This window comes from Oryza brachyantha, chromosome 8, assembly GCF_000231095.2.
Source record: "Oryza brachyantha chromosome 8, ObraRS2, whole genome shotgun sequence".
Lineage (NCBI taxonomy): Eukaryota > Viridiplantae > Streptophyta > Magnoliopsida > Poales > Poaceae > Oryza > Oryza brachyantha.
In genome coordinates this window covers 4,250,216-4,269,524 of record NC_023170.2, presented here as the reverse complement: position 1 = coordinate 4,269,524, position 19,309 = coordinate 4,250,216, and the positions used below count along the sequence as shown (strand labels likewise).

Below are 19,309 nucleotides of genomic sequence, written 5' to 3'. Positions count from 1 at the left end.
TATTTGGTTATATTTTACCTAAAGTTCATGTTTATGGGGACAAATATAAACTTTACGTGCGCTATTTTTTCTCATTTTAAGTGCGCTAATTAGTCAAACAACATGCGCTGTTGCGAATTAACGTACCCAATACACACTCTTGTTGCTGCCATTGATTCAACCAAATTCTCGATTTTGCGACCAATGATAGAGAAACAATTTTGCAACCATATATGTAGGTACTGCAGAAGAAAAATGCAAGCGATAGCAGGAACCACGTAATGCATTTTAAAAATCAAAATATGTAAATCTTTAGTTAATTTGGGGTTACTTATTTCTAAGTCAAATAGCATGACAGCGGGACATCAAACGAAATACCGTGGAAAAGAATAATAACAGATACAATACTTTATCGTAAGTTGTATCTGGACCCACGCGGCTCCACGCCCCCACTAACACATAGGTGCCACCATACGTCGGCGAATGGAGCGGGTCAGAGCCGGTTTGGATCTATATGACATCCCAGACAAGTTTAGTGATCCAAAAATACATTTTGAGAGTTTAGGGATCTAGATGACACATGCACATAAGTTTAAGAACCACCGGTACACTTCACTCAAACAGTAAAGTAAAATATTGCATTTAGAGCATATGTTCTATCGATCAACTCAAACAGGTTTTAATGATATGATATTATTGTAAGCCGAGCAATAAAATCTTGCATCGAGAACAACATTAGTGCAAGGCTACTCTACCAGAGTATAACTCAAAAGTAAATTTAATGTGTATTCATTTTGTCGTTACTTCAACTTATCAAATTTTGAGCCATATATTTTCGTAATACAACACAAAATTTTCACTGTAGAAAAACCAAACACCCTCTACTTATATTACATAAGATGTTTTTATTTTTTAAGTCAAACTTCTTTAACATTGACTAAATTTATAGAAAAATAAAGCAACAATTTTAATATAAAACAAATATAATATTGAAATATACCTGATGCTAATTTATAAAAGTCAAAACATCTTTTGTAATTTCTCCAGCTTGATAATTTTCGTGCCATTTTGAACCATGACATGGTCTTCTAAATCTATTTTTGAATGCGATTTCCTATTAAATATGTATATAAAAATAAATGTTTAGTATTATTTTTTCAAATTAAATATTTAAATGTATCAAAGTTTTAATACTTTGACAACACTCTGATCTAAAACAGTAAGAATTATGAAATTATAAGAGAATAATAGGAACGAAGGTACTCTTGGCAGTTTGATAATTCTTACCGTGGTAGATAAAGGCACACTCCTGTAAATCTATCTTTAATTTTCTATTAAAATACATCAAAAATTAAATAGTACATGTTTATTTTTATCAAAGTATTCTTTATGTCCATCTATAATTATTTATGATTCATATATACATACACGTTTTTCTAATGTTTACAAACTAAATATTTAAAGTTATTAATAAATTAGTAGTTAAAGTTTCGTCCAAAATGACGAGAATTGGGGAACTTCAGGCTGACGAGTGTGCCCGCGCGGTTCAACTCTTCATTCAATCCAACCCATCCGATCGCCGCCGCCGCCGCCGCCGCCGAGATGCACAACGGCGTCGGGATCCCGATCGCGCGGGGCTCCGGCACCAGCGGCCGCGTGCAGTCCAACAAGTTCCTCCCTCGTCCCCAGCACTCCCCCTCCGCCGCCGCTGGTGCGCCGCGCGATCTCCCCGCCGCCGCCGCGGGCGGTATCAAGGAGGAGATGGCGGAGCACGAGCGGAGGCGGGCGGTGGAGGTGCGCCTGCTCGAGCTCCGCGACGTCCTCGAGGAGCAGGGCCACACCGACGCCGAGATCGCCTCCCGCCTCGCCGAGGCCCGCAAGGTTGCCGCCGCCGACGCCGCCACCGCGGCTGGCCGTTAATTATAGCTCTCTCAAGGTTTGACCCTTGATTAGCACAATCACAACATCATCTGTAATTGAACCGTGAATTTTCGCCTTCTCTTATCTGAATCTAAATTTACACAGAGAAGTACTCCCTTGTCCTTAAAATATTCAATGCCGTTGATTTTTTATATATATTTATTAAAAAAATTTACATAATTATTAATTATTTTTATATCATATTATGGATTATTAAATATATTTGTATATATATATAACTTTACAAAAATTTTTAATAAGACAAATAGTCAAACACATGTAAAAAAATTGATAACGTCAAACATTTACTCTAGCAAAGGACAGATGTAGTATTAAGTGTTGCCTATAACTAACCTGTGGATGAATTTTCACTGCTGGTAAATCGATCTATTACTCTAGTATTTTTCTCATCTTGCTAGCGAGCTGTACCATTCATGTATCAGGAGATTTTAACTTTTTGTGATTCTCATCGAGAGGGTTTAATCCATCTTTTGACACTTGTAAGATGAGAGCGGTAAATTTATTGCCGCTCACCCATAAGAGCCGTAAAAAGTTAAATTTTCCCCATGTATCAAGAACTTCAATCAACACCAAACGAAATTTTCTAAGAGCAAGATGTTACCATTTACCGATGGAAGCTTTAGAAACAATTTTGAACTATTGACATCCTGTTAGCCTTTTTTTTTCGTTCATTTTATTCGACATATCAATAGGTTGTCATTATCGTGATATCTATCGTGGTATTACAGGATCCTAAAATACTGCTCCCTTCATATTTTTTTTATATGACGCCGTTAACTTTTAGGTCTACGTTTGACCATTTGTCTTATTCAAAAAAAATATAATTATTAATTATTTTGTTATAATATGATTTATTATTATAGAAACTTTAATTATGCATTATAATTTTGCATATTTAAATACAAAATTTGAATAAGACAAATGGCCAACCGTGATTCTAAAAGTCAAACGGTGTCATACATAAAAATATGGAGGGATTACATAACCAAATAATATGTATTGCTCTATAATGTTTTTTGGTTGTATCGTTATAGGAATTGGGTATGGGCTGCAGGTTCTAGTATCGCCTAGTTTATTTTCAAAACCTACATTAAAAATACTATTGACTCTAGTGTATCATTCTCTGGATAAATTTATTCATGTATGTATGCCATATTATTATGTCTATATTTTACAAAATAGATGCATATAATTGATACAAATATTAAATTAAATTTAAAAGGAAAATCTCATAGAACCAGTCCTATGATCAGATACTAAAACAAAAAAACGACCCTGCTTAAAATCTCGATCCTAACAATAAAAAAACGATCCTGGGATGCCGATCCTGAACCTATTGGTTGCACCATTTCTCATGTATAAAAAGAACTCAGGATTGTCTGCTAATCTTAGTTAGTTTAGTTAAGTTAGTTGTTATTCACACTTAAGGAGCCAAAAATGAATGAATGTACTTCCTCTTTTTTTGCGCAAAATATAACTCTTGGTTTAGGAAAGGATGCAAATTAAATATGCAGCTAAGAGCCTCAATCTGTAAAAATTATTTTCTTTAAGAGCATTGGCAGGGCAACCTTGGCATCACAAGGTTGGTATTAAGATGGAGCTTGCGGTGTATTCTACGTAGGTCCTGTTTCTTTCAGCTTAAGATTATTATAATTTAGATTATTGAGTTAGATTATTATAAGTTAGATTATTATAATCTGTAGTAGAATAAGCTATGAGTTGTTTCTTTTCTAGATTATTAGAGCGTAGATTATTGAGTTTGCAAGTCTAAAGAGAAAATGAGATAGCATGGTAGGTAATTTTTCATCCAATAAGCTAGAAAAAACTCACCTAAATGAGTTTATCAGATTATAGTAAGCTGGACTTTAGATTATAATAAGCTACTTCAATAAGTTGTCTGTTTCTTTCAGCTTACTTTCAATAATCTGGATTATTATAATAATTAATATTTACAAGGCCTTCTTCAAGTCATGCGTGTACCTATAGATCACATGAGAACAAATCACTTGTATTAGACCCTAAAGGTGACACGTGTTGCAGCTATGAACACTATCGGTTACCAAAACACTCAAAAGTACCGGCATTTGAATCCAGTGCCGCCATCTGGAATGAAGGCACTGTATACAAACATCACTGCCATCAACAAATTGTTGTTGCAATTTGGCAAAATTTTGCGAGGGCAGCTGAGAACAACTCCGTCCACTGCATGAGAGCAAGCTGAAAACCAACCAGGATCAGATCGGCATACTACATATGAAGCTCACACCCCCAATGTTTCTCCACATTTCAGTATTTTCACATATCTACTCACATGACACATGACAGATACAAACAAGCACAATCGCAACAAGGAAAAGAAGAACATGTATCGAAATCAAGGGCGACATTACCCCCCATGATTATCAAAATTTAAACTAAATTCACTTGCGTCCAAGTAAATTTCAGACAAAATAGTACTGCTACTCCTGTTCTTAAGTTAAAAATTTCGGCGCTCCTGATTCTGCCACTCTAAATGAGCAAAGGAAACAAAGGCCTTAGCTTGCACACATGCACAATGCAGGGCACAGCTAGCTGCATCACTGCATCAGACTCGCATGACCAGGGGGCAGAGAGGCTCATGCATATTGCATACAGAAGCCATTTCTCCCATCTTTTCAGCTGCCAAGCAAAGCAGGAAAGCTCCAACCCAGCACGGCTTGCAGTTGCTCCTTGCTTGTGTGCTCAGCTCAAGCAAGCTGCCTCATCACTTCCATGTGATCCTTCTCAGCTCTCAGCTAGCGTCCCAGAGGATAAATATTGTACAAATGCGTCTTCATTTCTTATCGATCTCTCGTCAGCCTGATTATATTTTGTCAGCTTTGTCTTTGTGATGGATGGTTGTTTTCAAATACCTGAAAACAAGAGCAAGCCAATTGAAGCTTCTGTGTAAGTGTAATGTCCCTACTTTTGTTTTCCTATATATTTCAGCATTTATTTTATGGCACTATGATGCATTGCTACTTTTAAGAGGTTCAAATTGAAAGATTTGCTACTCACCTGTAGAAAAATAATTCCATAAAATGTAATAATGGTTTCACAAGTGATATGCATACATACCAAGGAAAGGTTTATGCCACAACATTTCAAGTATTTCAAGGAGGAATAAGAATTAATCATTTTAAGTGAAAATATGCTAATATTTGTATGATTAAAGAACAAGTGCTGACCCAAATTTAGTGTAATCAGAAAGTTGCTAGCTGTGCCAAATTAGTAATAAACCAGTCAGGTCTGCAACAAGTGCGCACACATATATGTGAAAGTGGGTAGCTTTATTGCAGCTGGAAAAACTCTAACGTATAACAGTAAATGATAAAAATCTCAATATCTAGATATAGAAAATCCTTTTTAAAAACTTATGTGATGATGATCTAGACTGGTTTATCCTAAAAACCATTTTTTTCCAACAGGTAAGACTTACAAGTAGCAGAATAGTTTCTATAATATGTGGAAGCTAAAGATTGCTGAGGGAGGACCATGGCTCAAGAGTGGGAACAGTCATGTCGGAAGAGAAACATGGGAATTTGACCAAAATCTTGGAACAAGTGAAGAGCGGGAGGCAGTTGAGGCTGCACAGTCCGAGTTCCAGAAGAATAGATTCAGAACAAGACACACCTCTGATATTTTAGCTCGCATGCAGGTATAATGAAAACTTAAATTCAACTATTGCACAGAGCTTGATACGTACCTCGTATCAGATCGCAGCAGTATCTGTGTTTCTCCATAAGAAACTCACGCCAGTCTTTGCAACATCTGACATTAGCCACAGGCATATGCATTATAGATGTAAAAAGCAAGCATGAAACTCCTGGAAATGAAACTAAACAGCATAATATGATGCTGTATCCATGTGGAATCTTCATTTTGCAGTTAGCTAAGGCGAACAACTTCAGTATTGATCTACAGAAAGAAAAAGACGCAAACCCAATAAATATCGACACAGCTACAGTATCAGATATACTGAAGAAGGCGCTCGGTTATTTCTCAGCCATACAGGCACATGATGGGCACTGGCCAGGGGATTTCCCAGGACCATTGTTTACCACTGCAACTATGGTAAGATGTAACATACACAATCAACTTCATGTCTCCTCGGATTACCATCCATCATACATCTAGTTCCAGCATCAATTAAGTTCGACGGGGATTCTTATGTTTGTTTGTTCCAACTGCAGATCATAGTTCTATATGTCACAGAGTCGTTAAGTATTACTCTGTCATCAGAACATCACAGGGAGATCATTCGATATTTGTACAATCGTCAGGTAACACTCAATAGTTACCAGGAAGTAATGGATAATTTTTTTAAGTAAATATGCCTAAAAGATTAATGCTATTCATATAAAATGTGTGAACAAGATCTAAATCAAGTTTGTGAACCAGAACATGGATGGAGGATGGGGACTACATGCAGAAGGTGAAAGTTCCATGCTCAGCACAGCTCTTAACTATACTGCTCTGAGACTACTTGGTGAGAGTCTCGATGATGGACCAGATATGTCCATGCATAAAGCAAGAAAATGGATACATGACCATGGAGGTGCAACAATGATACCAATCTTGGGAAAAGTGTGGCTCTCGGTAACAATCCTCTCAGCTGTATCCTAGCTCCATAGTCAAATATGTTTTCAGCTAGTAATTTTACTAAGATAGCTTGGGAAACTTAAGTTTCCACTAGTTTAATTTATCAATTACTTCACAGCCATTACCTAAAAAATTATAAGTACCTTGCCTGAATTAAATATCTTTCCATCTACAGAAATTAGTCAATGAAAACATCAAAAGATATGCAAAAGCAAGGTTATGAGAGTATCAAATTATTTTTTTAGTAGAGCTACATATGCCAAACCAGCCTGATTTTCCCCCATTCTGTAAACTGTATATTATATTACAGGTGCTTGGGGTTTTTGAATGGTCAGGTGTAAATCCTATTCCCCCAGAATTATTTCTCCTTCCATCTTTGGTTCCTATCCAACCAGGTAAAATTATCTTCCTTGTTATATGTTTAACTACGTTACCACAGATCCTATCACCAGACTTTGAAATGAAACATTTTAACTACGTATAAGTTATGTTTTAGTTCCTGAGATCAAATCGTCTTCTGCATTACTGAGAAAGAAGTTTGTAATAATGTCCCTATATATAAACATGTCAACAGGGAAATTTATAGGTGATCACCATCGTTACCAGAAATGCTGAAGTAAACTTCATTGGCATAAAAAGATTATCAATTCATTTCTTATACGTTGATAATTTTGTCTTACTCCATTACTTTATCTGACAGATGTTTAATCTGTAGAATTATATTAGGTATTTAAGATAGAACAAATCAATTCTCATTATGGCTGCATTTTATTTTCATGCGCAGGACGTTTGTGGAGTCACTTCCGAATGGCTTTTATTCCCATGTCTTATTTATATGGAAAGAAGTTTGTCGGTCCTATAACAAACTTGGTTGCATCATTAAGGGAAGATCTACATATTCATCCCTATAAAAAGATTGACTGGAAGGAGGCTCGCAAATTATGTGCAAAGGTCAGTTCACTAAACATTTAACACATTTTCTGCAAGCATTTGATACGGTTTTTGATTAATTGCACAAGAAATTTAGCAAGGCTCTCCAAAATCAGTAACAGGTACGCACTAGGTTGCCTCATTAAATACTCCATCTAAAAATGTAGGCAAATTTAGTTATAATACCAAGTGATATTAAAGTCTACACAAAGATGTCTAGATCTGTCAGATATTGCTAAAACTCATATTATCAGCTATTACGTGACTAATATGTGCTCACTAATATGTGCTTCAACGTTTGCAATATTTGCATACTTTTGGTATTTAGATGTTTAGTTGTCTATCAGAAGATTCCAAGTCCCTATAACTTAATCAACTGCAGTAAATTTCTTTTATGTATGTTCAAATTTTAGAACTGGAAGCAACAAAATGTGAATTCAAATGCAGGAAGATGCCTATAATCCACATACATGGCTACAGGAGTGCCTATCTGACTGCCTTTATAATTTTGGTGAGCCTTTTCTTACACGTTGGCCAATCTCCTACATGAGAAAAAGGGCTCTACAACAAATTGCTGAGTTCTTGAAGTATGAAGATGAGAACTCCCAGTATATCTGCATTGGTGCTGCACAGAAGGTAGGAGTTTTTCCTTTTCCAAAAGAGAGATCCATACTGACCCAATAAATCCCAGAAGAAAAGGCAGAAACGAGCTCAGGCTGAATAGTGATAGGTTCTGGTTCTCAGTTTCCTTTTGATAAATTAAGAAAGTGAAGCACCAACTTACATTGACTGTCCAAAAGTCTCATGGTCCATATCTTGCATCAACTGCATTTGCTTTGTAAGCAGCGCCATGAAACCATCAGTATGAAAGTTGGCTGAAACTTGAAACTCCATACCTTTCAAAAGAAGTTTGAAACTCTATTTGCATATACAGAATACAAAACCAAAAGTAAATAGACGACTTCAATATTTAAAACAAATGTTTTTATGGAGATGCAATGCAGAATAAAAAGAAAAACTAAACAGAAGACTTCAATATTTAAGAGGAATATTTTTATGGAGATACAAAGTCTTACAGATATTGTTAAATCAGGTATAGATTAAGCAAATTAAGGTATATCTGAATGTTAATTTTCAGAAAGAATTTATAGCTAAACTTTTGGCTTCCTTATACATGATAACATGCATAGTAAAAGAAGCTAGCTCACCAAACTCATTTTTCCCAAGCAATCTTTGCGTATTTCTGAAAAATACATGGTAAAGAAAAGGATTGGTGCAAAAAGTCAAGAATTAATAATCTAGAAAATAGGTATGCCCGAGTTTGTATATTAAACTCCAGCAGTGAGTGAACATTACTTTAAATCCTTACAAACAAAAATATTTCAGGCACTATCCATGTTGTGCTGTTGGATTGAAAATCCCAATTCAGATGCATTCAAGCGTCATTTGGCTAGAGTGGCTGATTTCCTATGGGTTGGCGAAGATGGCATGAAAGTTCGGGTGAATATAAAAATCAGATTATTTTATACATTTTCGCAAAATTGCAACAATTTGTGTTCAAATTTGGTAAACAAAATATTTGTTCATTCAAAGGTCTGTGCGGGCCAATTATGGGATGTTGCTTTCGCAGTCCAAGCTATATTAGCATGTAGTATAGCAGGAGAATTTGGAAGTACCCTCAAGAAAGCACATGGTTTTATAAAATCTTCTCAGGTATTTTTGCCCAGAATTGAAACTATTAGCTATATTTTCCCTAACTTACTCCTTAACTCTACTAACTTAAATTTTAAGATTATGGACAATCCTTCTGGTGACTTCAGCAGAAAGTACCGTCACATATCTAAAGGAGGATGGGCCTTCCAGGTTGCAGATCAGGGGTGGCAGGTTTCAGATTGCACAGCAGAAGCCCTTAAGGTATGTATCAAAATTTAAGCATGAAAAATCAAACATAGAGTGAAGAAAGAATCAGGTAGTTGATGCAGGCATGAGTCAAGTAGGGTCCATTTTTTTTTCATTTCTATTCAATTTGTAGGTTTCATGCATTATGATGGGTTATGGTGGAAAGTAGAATGGAAAACTCAAAACAAGAAAAGCATGACACATATGTACCTAAATTCCCCCAAAATCTGGTGTTATTGTCTATAAAGTTTATGATGCCATATGATATCATTATACCAGACCTAAATCATACATAGAAGATGGATCACACGAATAAAAAACAAAGTAATATAGTGATTTGTTTCAGGCTTTGTTACTGCTATCAAAGTGTTCATCAGATGGTGAAGATTATCAGATGGAAACATGCTGCTACTTTGACGCAGTGAATGTATTACTCTCTTTACAGGTATAGAACTGCACAATTTACGTCATATTCTGTATCTCACCTATTATATTATGCAACACTATAGTTGAAGCAACATGTTATGGTGATGGTCTTGCAGCGCAGGCAGTTATTCTCTTACAGTACGACATAACATGTGAATTGGAAAGAGTTTCTGTTTTTTATTTTTTTCTCGAAAACGCAAGAGTGAATTGGAAAGAGTTCGCCTTAGAAAGTATTTACTTCCTAAATACCTATTTATTTTCCTAGGAGGCTGCGACAATAATCAGTTATTTTGGTATCCTATCTATTAGCTAGGAAAGTAAGGGCCTTATGAGGTCAAGTTACTATTCACATGAACGGTGAACAGCACCCATGGATGCTGTGATAGTCCAAGTTATCCTATAAAAGGGACCCAAGAGTTTTGAACCTTACTTCCTGCACATGCCCAAATGATAAATGTATAACCATCAGCTGTAGTGGCACCTTCAAGTACAGATCTAAGTTGAATAACAGTGTTTTGATTCATTTAATAGTTGTTAAGAGTTGTACAAAACGGATGCCAAGCTGTTATGGGCAAAAGCCAGCAGCAGTGAACAACCAACGTTCACATCACATGCAAACATAGTAATTTTTTTTTTCTCGAAAACACAGGAGAGCTGCATTTCATTTCAATAAGGGGAAATAAACGGAACAGTACAAATAGAAAACAGAAAAAACAGGAAAAAAAACAAACAAACAACTCGCTCAAAACAGAACCACACCAGCCCAACTTGCTACAACTAGCTACCTAGGATAGCCACCCTGCTAAGGAGCTTTTGGAGAGCAGAATTTCCTGCCACACACCAAAGATAACCTTCATTTTCAACCACTTGTAAGACCGTCGCAACTCTAGGGCTAGCTCCATTGAATACACAGTCATTGCGGTGCTTCCAAATTTCCCATGCTACTAGAGTTACTAAAGAGTTGATCCCTTTTCTCATATCCTTCGGCCGATTTTTGGTCACTTGGAATATTTGACACTGAATTCTATGCAGAATCCAAATGGTGGGTATGGAACATGGGAGCTAGCTCGCACATATCCATGGATGGAGGTAAATATGCTCGATGCCTCAACCTAATAACAGTATCAACCTATCAATGCACCATCGCGTAAAGCAATGGCATATCTATGCTACTATACTCTTTCTATATTGTATTATTATTTGATTTAGGAATGGTATGATTAATGCCACTGCATTTTTTTGTGGTTACAAATATCTAGAATAAACAGGCATATCATAGTTTTAGACAAAGGTAATATAGTAAGAAAACACTAATATATTATTCAGTAACAAAGTATAGTTCAGAGTATTAGAGCTATTACAGGTGAAGGAGAGTATGCCACAATTTCCAGAATTCACATTTATGCTACATGGATAAGAGAAGAACAATGAAGCAAACTACCTGGGATAGATTCTTAGATGGCACAAATATCAAGAGATTTAAGGAAATTAACATTAGAGGAGCATAGAAGTAACAAAGTATTCACATATAAAGAACTAAATAATGAGCATTTGAATTACGTTTTGCAGATTTTCAACATGACAGAGATATATGCAGACATCATCGTGGAGCATCAGTGAGAATTTTTACAATCTTTCTTTGCCAGAACTATGCTACTTCTGAATGCTGACATGCATACATACTGCAGGTATGTTGAGTGTACCTCATCAGTCATCCAAGCATTGGCATTGTTCAGGGAGAAGTACCCTGAGCATCGGAAAGATGAAATAGATCAATGCATCAGGAATGCAACAGAATTCATTGAGAAGTTACAGAATGATGATGGCTCATGGTCAGTACTCCTAAAAAATATCATAGGAAATTTAAGTACTGTTCAATCAATCATGTATGGACATATTTAAAATCCTAGATAGGAGAACGATGGGATTCTAGAACACTGTCTTTGTGTAGAATGATCTTGTAGTTTGACAATGAGGCCAAAATCTAAGAAATAGTATGCCTAATCCAGTGAAACTAATGATTCACAAAACCATCAAACAGACTGGGCTAGATCTTTGTCTCTTACAGTTAACTCGCAATACATATTAGGATTGACAATGTACAACCAAGAAAACAACTAAAAATGAGAGAATTATATACACTGACAGAACTTAATAAGAGAATCAATTTCCAACAGCACTACTAAAAGTAAATTTGTATATCATATGAAATTACTAGATTGGATCGAGGTTAAATAAATTTAATGGCACAGAATAGTTTTTTAAGTACTGCTACAACTAAATCTAATATCGATAGATGGTTGAGAGAGATTGATAGTTTGGATTGATAAATTGTTTTACAGGTTTGGATCATGGGGTATTTGCTTCACTTATGGAACATGGTTTGCTATAGAAGGTCTGTCATCAGTGGGACAGTGTTATGATGACAGCACCTGCATAAGGAAGGCCTGTAAGTTTCTGTTATCAAAGCAGCTTACGAATGGTGGATGGGGAGAGAGCCATCTTTCATCCAGAACCAAGGTAATATTTCTGGAATGCTTTATTGTGCAAGTAAACTGTAAGTTTTTTGATAGCTTAGAGCAAACCGCAGATGTAGAAAATGTTAACGAGAAATGTTGCTTCAACTATCTTGAAACAAGTTGAAGACAAATATATACTGCATTTTCTAACTGGTAATCACATTCGAATTTCATAGGAGTTTAACAATCATCATTTATTCATTTAATTAATTAGCTTTCAAAGTCACTTAGAGAAAAGTCAAACAAATAAATGACACGCACAAGTGAGATAACAACTAGTAAATCATATATCATCGACTGCACTATTTATATATACCTTCAATAGTAGAAAATGTTATACTGATAGTTAGAGACCTTCTGCATGTTTTTTCTTCCATAACTAGTAGTACAAAACTGCAAAGTATATGATTGTTTCAAATAAGTTGGGTTGTGGCTTGCCTTTCTGTATTTGATTCTTGAAACTGACTGCATGCTGTTTCAAATCTTAAACAGGCATACACAAACCTAGATGGGGAGAAATCGCATATAGTCAATACTGCATGGGCAATGTTAGGACTCATGAAAGCTGGACAGGTATTACTTCTCCCAATAAGAATTTCACATAGTCAGATTGCAAAGAAATGTTGCAATATTAATGGGCAGTAAGGATAATGCATGTTTAACCCAGAATAATTTAATCAATATGTGTAGCTTAAAGGTCCATACTATAATCCAACGTATTTAAGTATTGAGACAATTTTCCCTCTGAGTTCAGATACAGAGAGATCCTGCTCCTCTGCACAAAGCAGCAAGACTCATCATGAGCATGCAGCTCAGTGATGGTGACTTTCCACAAGAGGTGACTTCTACATAGCATTTGTGTCATACAATTTGATGCTAATTCTTGAACTTTCCTCATATAAGAAAGTTATGCATAATAGAGGAATAAAGAACTTCGTTAAAGAGATTAGAAGGATATTTCAGAAATTAATGCTCTAAGTTTTCCTCGGAACACCCTAACGAACCCATCTATTACTGGTTTTGGAAAATAGAGGACTCCTGGTGTGAGTTTCTTGCTAATAATTTATCCCTTGCTGGAAATTGTACAGAAATTTATTTGAAACTATTTTTCTCTTGAAAGCACAGAAGAACTGTGCATCATTATATTAAGAAGCATAAGAGTCTAAGAAGATTTGAACAATATTCTCTAGGAATTGTCCAATGCTAGCTGTCATGTAAATGTCCATTGTCTTAGCACTCGTGTTGTTCCATTTACTAATAGTTTGTGTGTTATGATGTAGGAAATGATCGGAAGTTTCTTGAAAAATGGTCCATTGTGTTATATGGCTTATCGCAATATATTCCCTATATGGGCTCTTGGAGAGTATCAGAAATTAGTACTTCAGAACTATCAAACCTTCTAGCATCAAGCAAACAAATACAGCTCCATCTGATGGCAATGCTGCTATGCAGAATTCAGCAAGTACAAAAGCCAACTTGATTTCTTGGCAGAATCAAGCAAATGGCCCAGTGTATTGTAGGCTATGTGAAAAAGTACAAAACTCTAAATCTAGAATCTGCTGTATTGTTTTGGCTGATTTTATGAGATCCTTATGAATTTGTTGTACATTCTTTAGATCTGATGTGCAGGAACATGTACATCACGATTCACATTTAGGTACTTTGAGAAGGATAACAAAACCTTGCCCCAACTTTCTGGTACATAAACCTAATTCATAAATTGTTATGGGTGAAGGTATTGTTCGTTCTACAGTATGAATAGTACTAATGATCCATGACATTAACCTTGGTACTAACTAAATGCGTGACAACCCACCTCTGTTTGCTCCAACGGAAGAAAGGCACCACAGAATCTCTCACCCACCAAACTATTCAGATAATACTGAAAATATGTGTTTAAAACAAAGCATGGAATGAAACCTGAAGGTGAAAAACACACCGATATTGTATTAGGTGTGGCTGCGTGGGGTTAGAGGGAAGCAAAGAGCGTGCACTACAAAATACATCTCACGCTGCTACCGTGTCAAGGATCAAGGGATCAGTGCCAACGATGGAAAGGAGAATTGGAAGACACCACCGTAACAGAAACTGGACTTCTCCAGTGCATTTAAACAGAAACAATTTCGGGAAAAATGAACACAGATGCAATTATAACAGAAACTCATCATAAATGGCAAAATAAACCTCTAGCAGGGATATAGCTCGACATGGCTATAAGGTAGAGTTTCTCTACTAGTTTACCTTTTATGCGTCAACAAATGAATATAGCCTGACAGTCACAGATATACTTTACCTTTGCTTGCTGATCACACATTTCTGAAAAATTTATGAAACTTCATTACAAGGCAGACTTCATCCAAATTTATTACTAGTACTTAATAGACGTACAAATACAGGTTTAGGATAAATCAAGAAATGGACAGGTATATAAAACTATTTCCCATCTCTAATGAAATACATAACTAAGTAATTCAACTTACTGAAGAACACTCTGGATGAGATGGAGTAATTTTCCGATATGTCTTCTTGTCAATTGTTATTTGGGGAACATGGGAAATGAGAGGGAAGTCCTCCCCTGATTTAACAGCACATCTTCTGCTCAACTCAGGACAGTCATTGATCATGATTTTCTTGAGAGAGGTGAAACTTTGAATGAAATCTGGCAGTTTCTTTAACCCATTGCAATTTCCAATACCAAAATATTGAAGAGAGGTAGCAGCAGAAATAAAGCTCTCTGGAAAATAGACTAGCTTGGGAAGCCCAACAAGTTGGAGCACATCAAGGCTAGTCAGGCCACCCATGGCTTCTGAAGGTTCCAACAAATCCAATTCATAGCAATTATTAATTGATAATGCTTGAAGTACGCAGAGCTGATTCATGGTTGAGGGTAGAGACGTCAACTTTGGACAGTTGAAGATGAAGAGCTTTCGAAGGGAAGTTAGATTACCAAATCCATTTGTCAAAGATGATAACTCAACACATGAATTTAAGAACAGAAATTTCAGGGAAGTCAAACCACAAAATCCATCATGTTCAGATAAATACTTATTCTTCAGTGTAAGGCACAAGAATCTAAGGCTTATAAGTCTCTGCACATCTCTTGGCATCTTCTCTAATTTGTCACACCGACTAAGTTGCAGTGTTTGCAAGTTCACCAACTTACATAGGGAATTTGGTAAGAACTTAATTTTCCCATTCCATTGTAGATCCAGGTACCTTAAGTGCTTTAGATTTTCAATTGAACTTGGTAGCTCATCAAAATCAACGTCGGAAAAAATAAGAACGCGAAGGAGTGTAAAGGTTGAAAAGAAGTTGTCAAGGAAAGCTTTACTCACGGTCCCATTGTTGTCAATGCTTGCAAATGTCCTTGCCTTGTTTGCCTTTCTCAGATGCTTAGGAAATTCAATCTCTGTTGAGAAGTCCTTGTGATCCCATACGAGGTGCCTAACCTTTTCAGATAAATCTATACTTTCACAATTAACGACAGCATGCTCCTTATGGCACACAAATACCGCAAGATTATGGACAAGATCATGCATTTTACAGCTTTGAATTGAGCCATTATAAAGAACATAATGGTCCTGGAAAAGAGATCTTTGATCCAGTTCATTAAAGTATTGTCCTCCAGTAGTTTCTATTTCATCACCTTCTCTGGTTTTATGCAATAACCCTAGTGCCATCCAGAACATAATTAAAAGCTCTCTCAAAATTATGTAGTCTTTTGGAAAAACAGATAGGCAAGAGAAGCATGCCTTCAGATGAGGTGGAAGTGCATCATAACTCAATTTTAAGGCTGGTAATATATCACATTTATTTTGCTCAATAGTCCACAGATTTGCATCCTTAACAAGTGACCACTCCTTATGATCCCGTTTGCCAAACAATACAGATCCTAATGTCTTAGCTGCCAAGGGAACGCCATGGCATTTCTCCACAATACATTTGCCAATTTCTAACAACATTGCGTCCTTTTTTTCCTCGGCTCTGAATGCATAGCGAATAAATACTTGCATACATTCATCAAAAGAAAGCTCTGCCACACAGTATGGCTCCAATGTCTTCACCACCGACGCCACATTCATATTACGTGTGGTGACTACAACCACACTTCCTCTTCCACCGCTAGATAGCAGGTTTTTAAGTTGTTCCCAATCATTAACATTATCACTCCATATGTCATCGAGTACTAGTAAATATCCTTTTTCCTGTAAAAGCCCACGAAGCTTGTTTTGTAGTGTTTGCAGGCTCAGTTGTTTGTTGCTTTCACCTGTATCTGATTGGATTATGTCATCTAGTATCTTCTTTAGATCAAATACATTAGATACACAAGCCCACAAGTTCTTCTCAAACCTTTTCTTAATCCTCACATCGTTGTACACTAGTTTTGCCAGTGCAGTTTTTCCTATGCCTCCTAAACCAACAATAGGAAGCACAGAAAAAGCATATGCATCTGCAGCACTCAGTATGATTTCAACAATCTTGTTTTTTGCTTGCTCTCTACCAACAATGTCTAATTCATTGATGAAAGAATGTGTTTCTCTGGTACTGCTACTGCAAAATTGGGTATCTATAGTCTCCTCAGTTAATGAAAACTCCCTTCTGTTAGCTGCTATCTCATCAAGCTTTTGACGAACTGCTTTTATCTTATGGCTCAATTCAAACGGGTAAACAAGCTGCCGATTGACCCCCGCAAAGAAACCATTATGAACCTTTTGCTCCAAATCTTTGGTGGACACATCATCCAGAACATCATCAATGTCGTAGACAATATCCTTTAAATCTTCTAGCCACACTTGAAGAGCACAAGAAGTAGATTGCTTGTGCTCTGCATCTTTAAGAACACCACAGATGGACTTGAGAGATCTTTCCAACTTCCCCACTTCTTTCTTGAAGTTCCAAGCTGATTTAATCTCACTGGCAGCACAGAAGGACGCCTTTCTAAGAACAGAGATCGCAAAACTCGACAGATGCACCTCGGCCATTTTGCTAACAACTGCAAAATAATAAGAGATCCAAAAAACATTCATGAGATGAACTCCGATGTCATCATACTATCACAATATCCCCGCAATCAAACCGAGAATAACACTAAGAGTTGCCAAAAAAAAACCCAAAATTACGCACTACAGTAATCAGCAGCAGTTAACATGATTTAAGATCCTGGTAAAATCAGACTCACGGACCTACACCATGTACAACAGTTAACCTTAATCACATTCACACAAACGGATGCTAGACGAAGACAAATGCAAGACCTCCATTGCAACCAACCAACCCACCCCATCTGGGCATCATCACCACCATATCTTGAAGATGGAAAGAAGCTGGATGCGATTAACTGCAAGGAGGGAGGAGTAGGTGAGCATCCACCTTGAAGACGGACGCGTCAGATCACCGAGCAGGCAAGGCCCCCCTCCGTCCACCGTCACTAGCACCGCCACCGCCCCCCGCGCGGTGCGGTGCGGCAAGAAGACGACGAGAGGGGCTGGCTGCGCGCGCTGACACCCGTCAGGTTTTGGCTCCGCCCGGTATCCTTCAGCCTCGCGAGGTGGCGGTGGGGGGAGGAGGCGGTGAGCGGTGGAGGGGCTGCGCGGCGCGACGTCAGGTTTTCTTGGAGGGTTCCTACTTTTTCCGCAGGAAGAAGACGACCGGAGAGGAGTCCTGGAGAAGTAGGAGGAAAAGACTCGATTTTTGTGGCCTCGCCACCGTAGAGGTAGAGCGACGACGTCCGGCTGGTCGCCGGCGGGGCTGCCAGTGCCGGAGCTGTGGTGGCAAAAATGGCGAGATTACAAAATCTTGTTTTGCACTTTCAGTCAGCGATTTTTCTCTCCAGCTTTGCGAGCACGCTTTTACGAACGGCTAATGGTGTATTTATAAAAAAAACATTATTTTATCTTTTTTAATAGATTTTAATTTTATTTAATTTCATCGTTTATAATATTAAATGACTATCATAAACTAGATAATTTTTCATATTTCACCATTCACCTCTAAAAGGTGTTCATGGTTTAAATTAATTTAGGACTAAATTATTATTGTTAATGGTTTAAATCTTACTATTATTAAAATGTTCTATAATGAGAAAACTTAAAATCAGTGTGAAAATTATGTTTTATGATTTAATTCTTGGTTGCGGCTGATAAACCAATAAGTGAAGGTGTGACTTCGGTGTCGGGAAAAAAATGCCACATAGAACATTGACGAATGAAAATAAGTGAGGGAGAGAAAACAGGAGTGACGGTTGATCATTGTCTAATATAAATTTATATATATGCTACATATATAATCAAATCAAAATCATTAGTTGTATAGCTCGTCGTAGATACTCAATTGATAATAATTATTGTTATTATACGAGTTATGCATAGCATTTAATCGTAACAGTATAGATAACAAACATCTTAAACTATTGTTCATGATTGTGAGTTTTTAGTTACTTAACACTTTAATTTAATGTACTATTTTAAGTGCACTAATTTTCTCTCCATAGAGCTGGTCGCCGGGTCCAATTGGTAAAAAAAAGAACTTCCCAAGATCTTGGAGCAAACTAACTGGTTTATCTCCGTGTGTTTCCATATATAGGCCAACAAAGTCATCCAAAATCTTATGTACTCCTTTTGTTCCATATTATAAGACTTTTTAGGTCCATCTGCATTCATCAATTTTGTCCATATATTTTTATATATGTTTTTAGATTCATTAACACGTATATAAATCTAAAGACAATGTTAGAAAGTCTTATAATATAGAACGGAGGGAATACTTTAGATTTATTTTACTAACATGGTAAGAACCAAATAAGTACAAATGGCAAGGGTAAAAACAAGTGCCAAATTGCATATACTCTTCTAGTCGGAGCATGCGTCAAATATGTTTTCCATTAACTCGTTACATCTCTACGGCTTAACGCCTAAATGTATAGCTAGATTGATACGGTGAGTAAAGTGAAGTACATTAAATACTCTAAAAATTACCGTGGACGTCAACTAGATTTT

General features: G+C 36.7%; 3 protein-coding genes across 4 annotated transcripts; 2 read left to right on the top strand and 1 right to left on the bottom strand.

Moving 5' to 3' along the window:
• Positions 1 to 1,581: 1,581 nt before the first annotated feature.
• On the top strand, positions 1,582 to 1,899 carry LOC121055144 (pre-mRNA-splicing factor CWC21-like). The gene has a single exon (XM_040526732.1). It carries the CDS (start codon positions 1,582 to 1,584, stop codon positions 1,897 to 1,899), a length of 318 nt encoding a protein of 105 aa, XP_040382666.1.
• A 2,846-nt stretch (positions 1,900 to 4,745) lies between these two features.
• On the top strand, positions 4,746 to 13,989 carry LOC102707332 (cycloartenol Synthase-like). Of its 2 annotated transcripts, none has more exons than XM_015840471.2 (19): positions 4,746 to 4,845; positions 5,367 to 5,596; positions 5,827 to 6,012; positions 6,132 to 6,221; positions 6,340 to 6,537; positions 6,851 to 6,935; positions 7,325 to 7,491; positions 7,918 to 8,106; positions 8,857 to 8,970; positions 9,064 to 9,183; positions 9,262 to 9,384; positions 9,716 to 9,814; positions 10,828 to 10,884; positions 11,365 to 11,411; positions 11,484 to 11,627; positions 12,138 to 12,315; positions 12,807 to 12,887; positions 13,069 to 13,152; positions 13,595 to 13,989. In XM_015840471.2, exons 2-19 carry the CDS (start codon positions 5,402 to 5,404, stop codon positions 13,715 to 13,717), a joined length of 2,280 nt encoding a protein of 759 aa, XP_015695957.1. In that variant the 5' UTR covers positions 4,746 to 4,845; positions 5,367 to 5,401; the 3' UTR covers positions 13,718 to 13,989. The 2 variants fall into 2 exon arrangements, with proteins under 2 accessions (XP_015695957.1, XP_015695958.1); XM_015840472.2 differs by having other exon boundaries at positions 4,754 to 4,851.
• A 137-nt stretch (positions 13,990 to 14,126) lies between these two features.
• On the bottom strand, positions 14,127 to 18,126 carry LOC102720542 (putative disease resistance protein RGA1). Its single transcript, XM_015840470.2, has 3 exons — positions 17,685 to 18,126; positions 14,795 to 17,307; positions 14,127 to 14,630 (listed from the first exon to the last, which is right to left on the bottom strand). The coding sequence occupies exons 2-3, from the start codon at positions 17,294 to 17,296 to the stop codon at positions 14,604 to 14,606; spliced, it is 2,529 nt and encodes an 842-aa protein (XP_015695956.1). The 5' UTR covers positions 17,297 to 17,307; positions 17,685 to 18,126; the 3' UTR covers positions 14,127 to 14,603.
• Between the last annotated feature and the right edge of the window lie 1,183 nt (positions 18,127 to 19,309).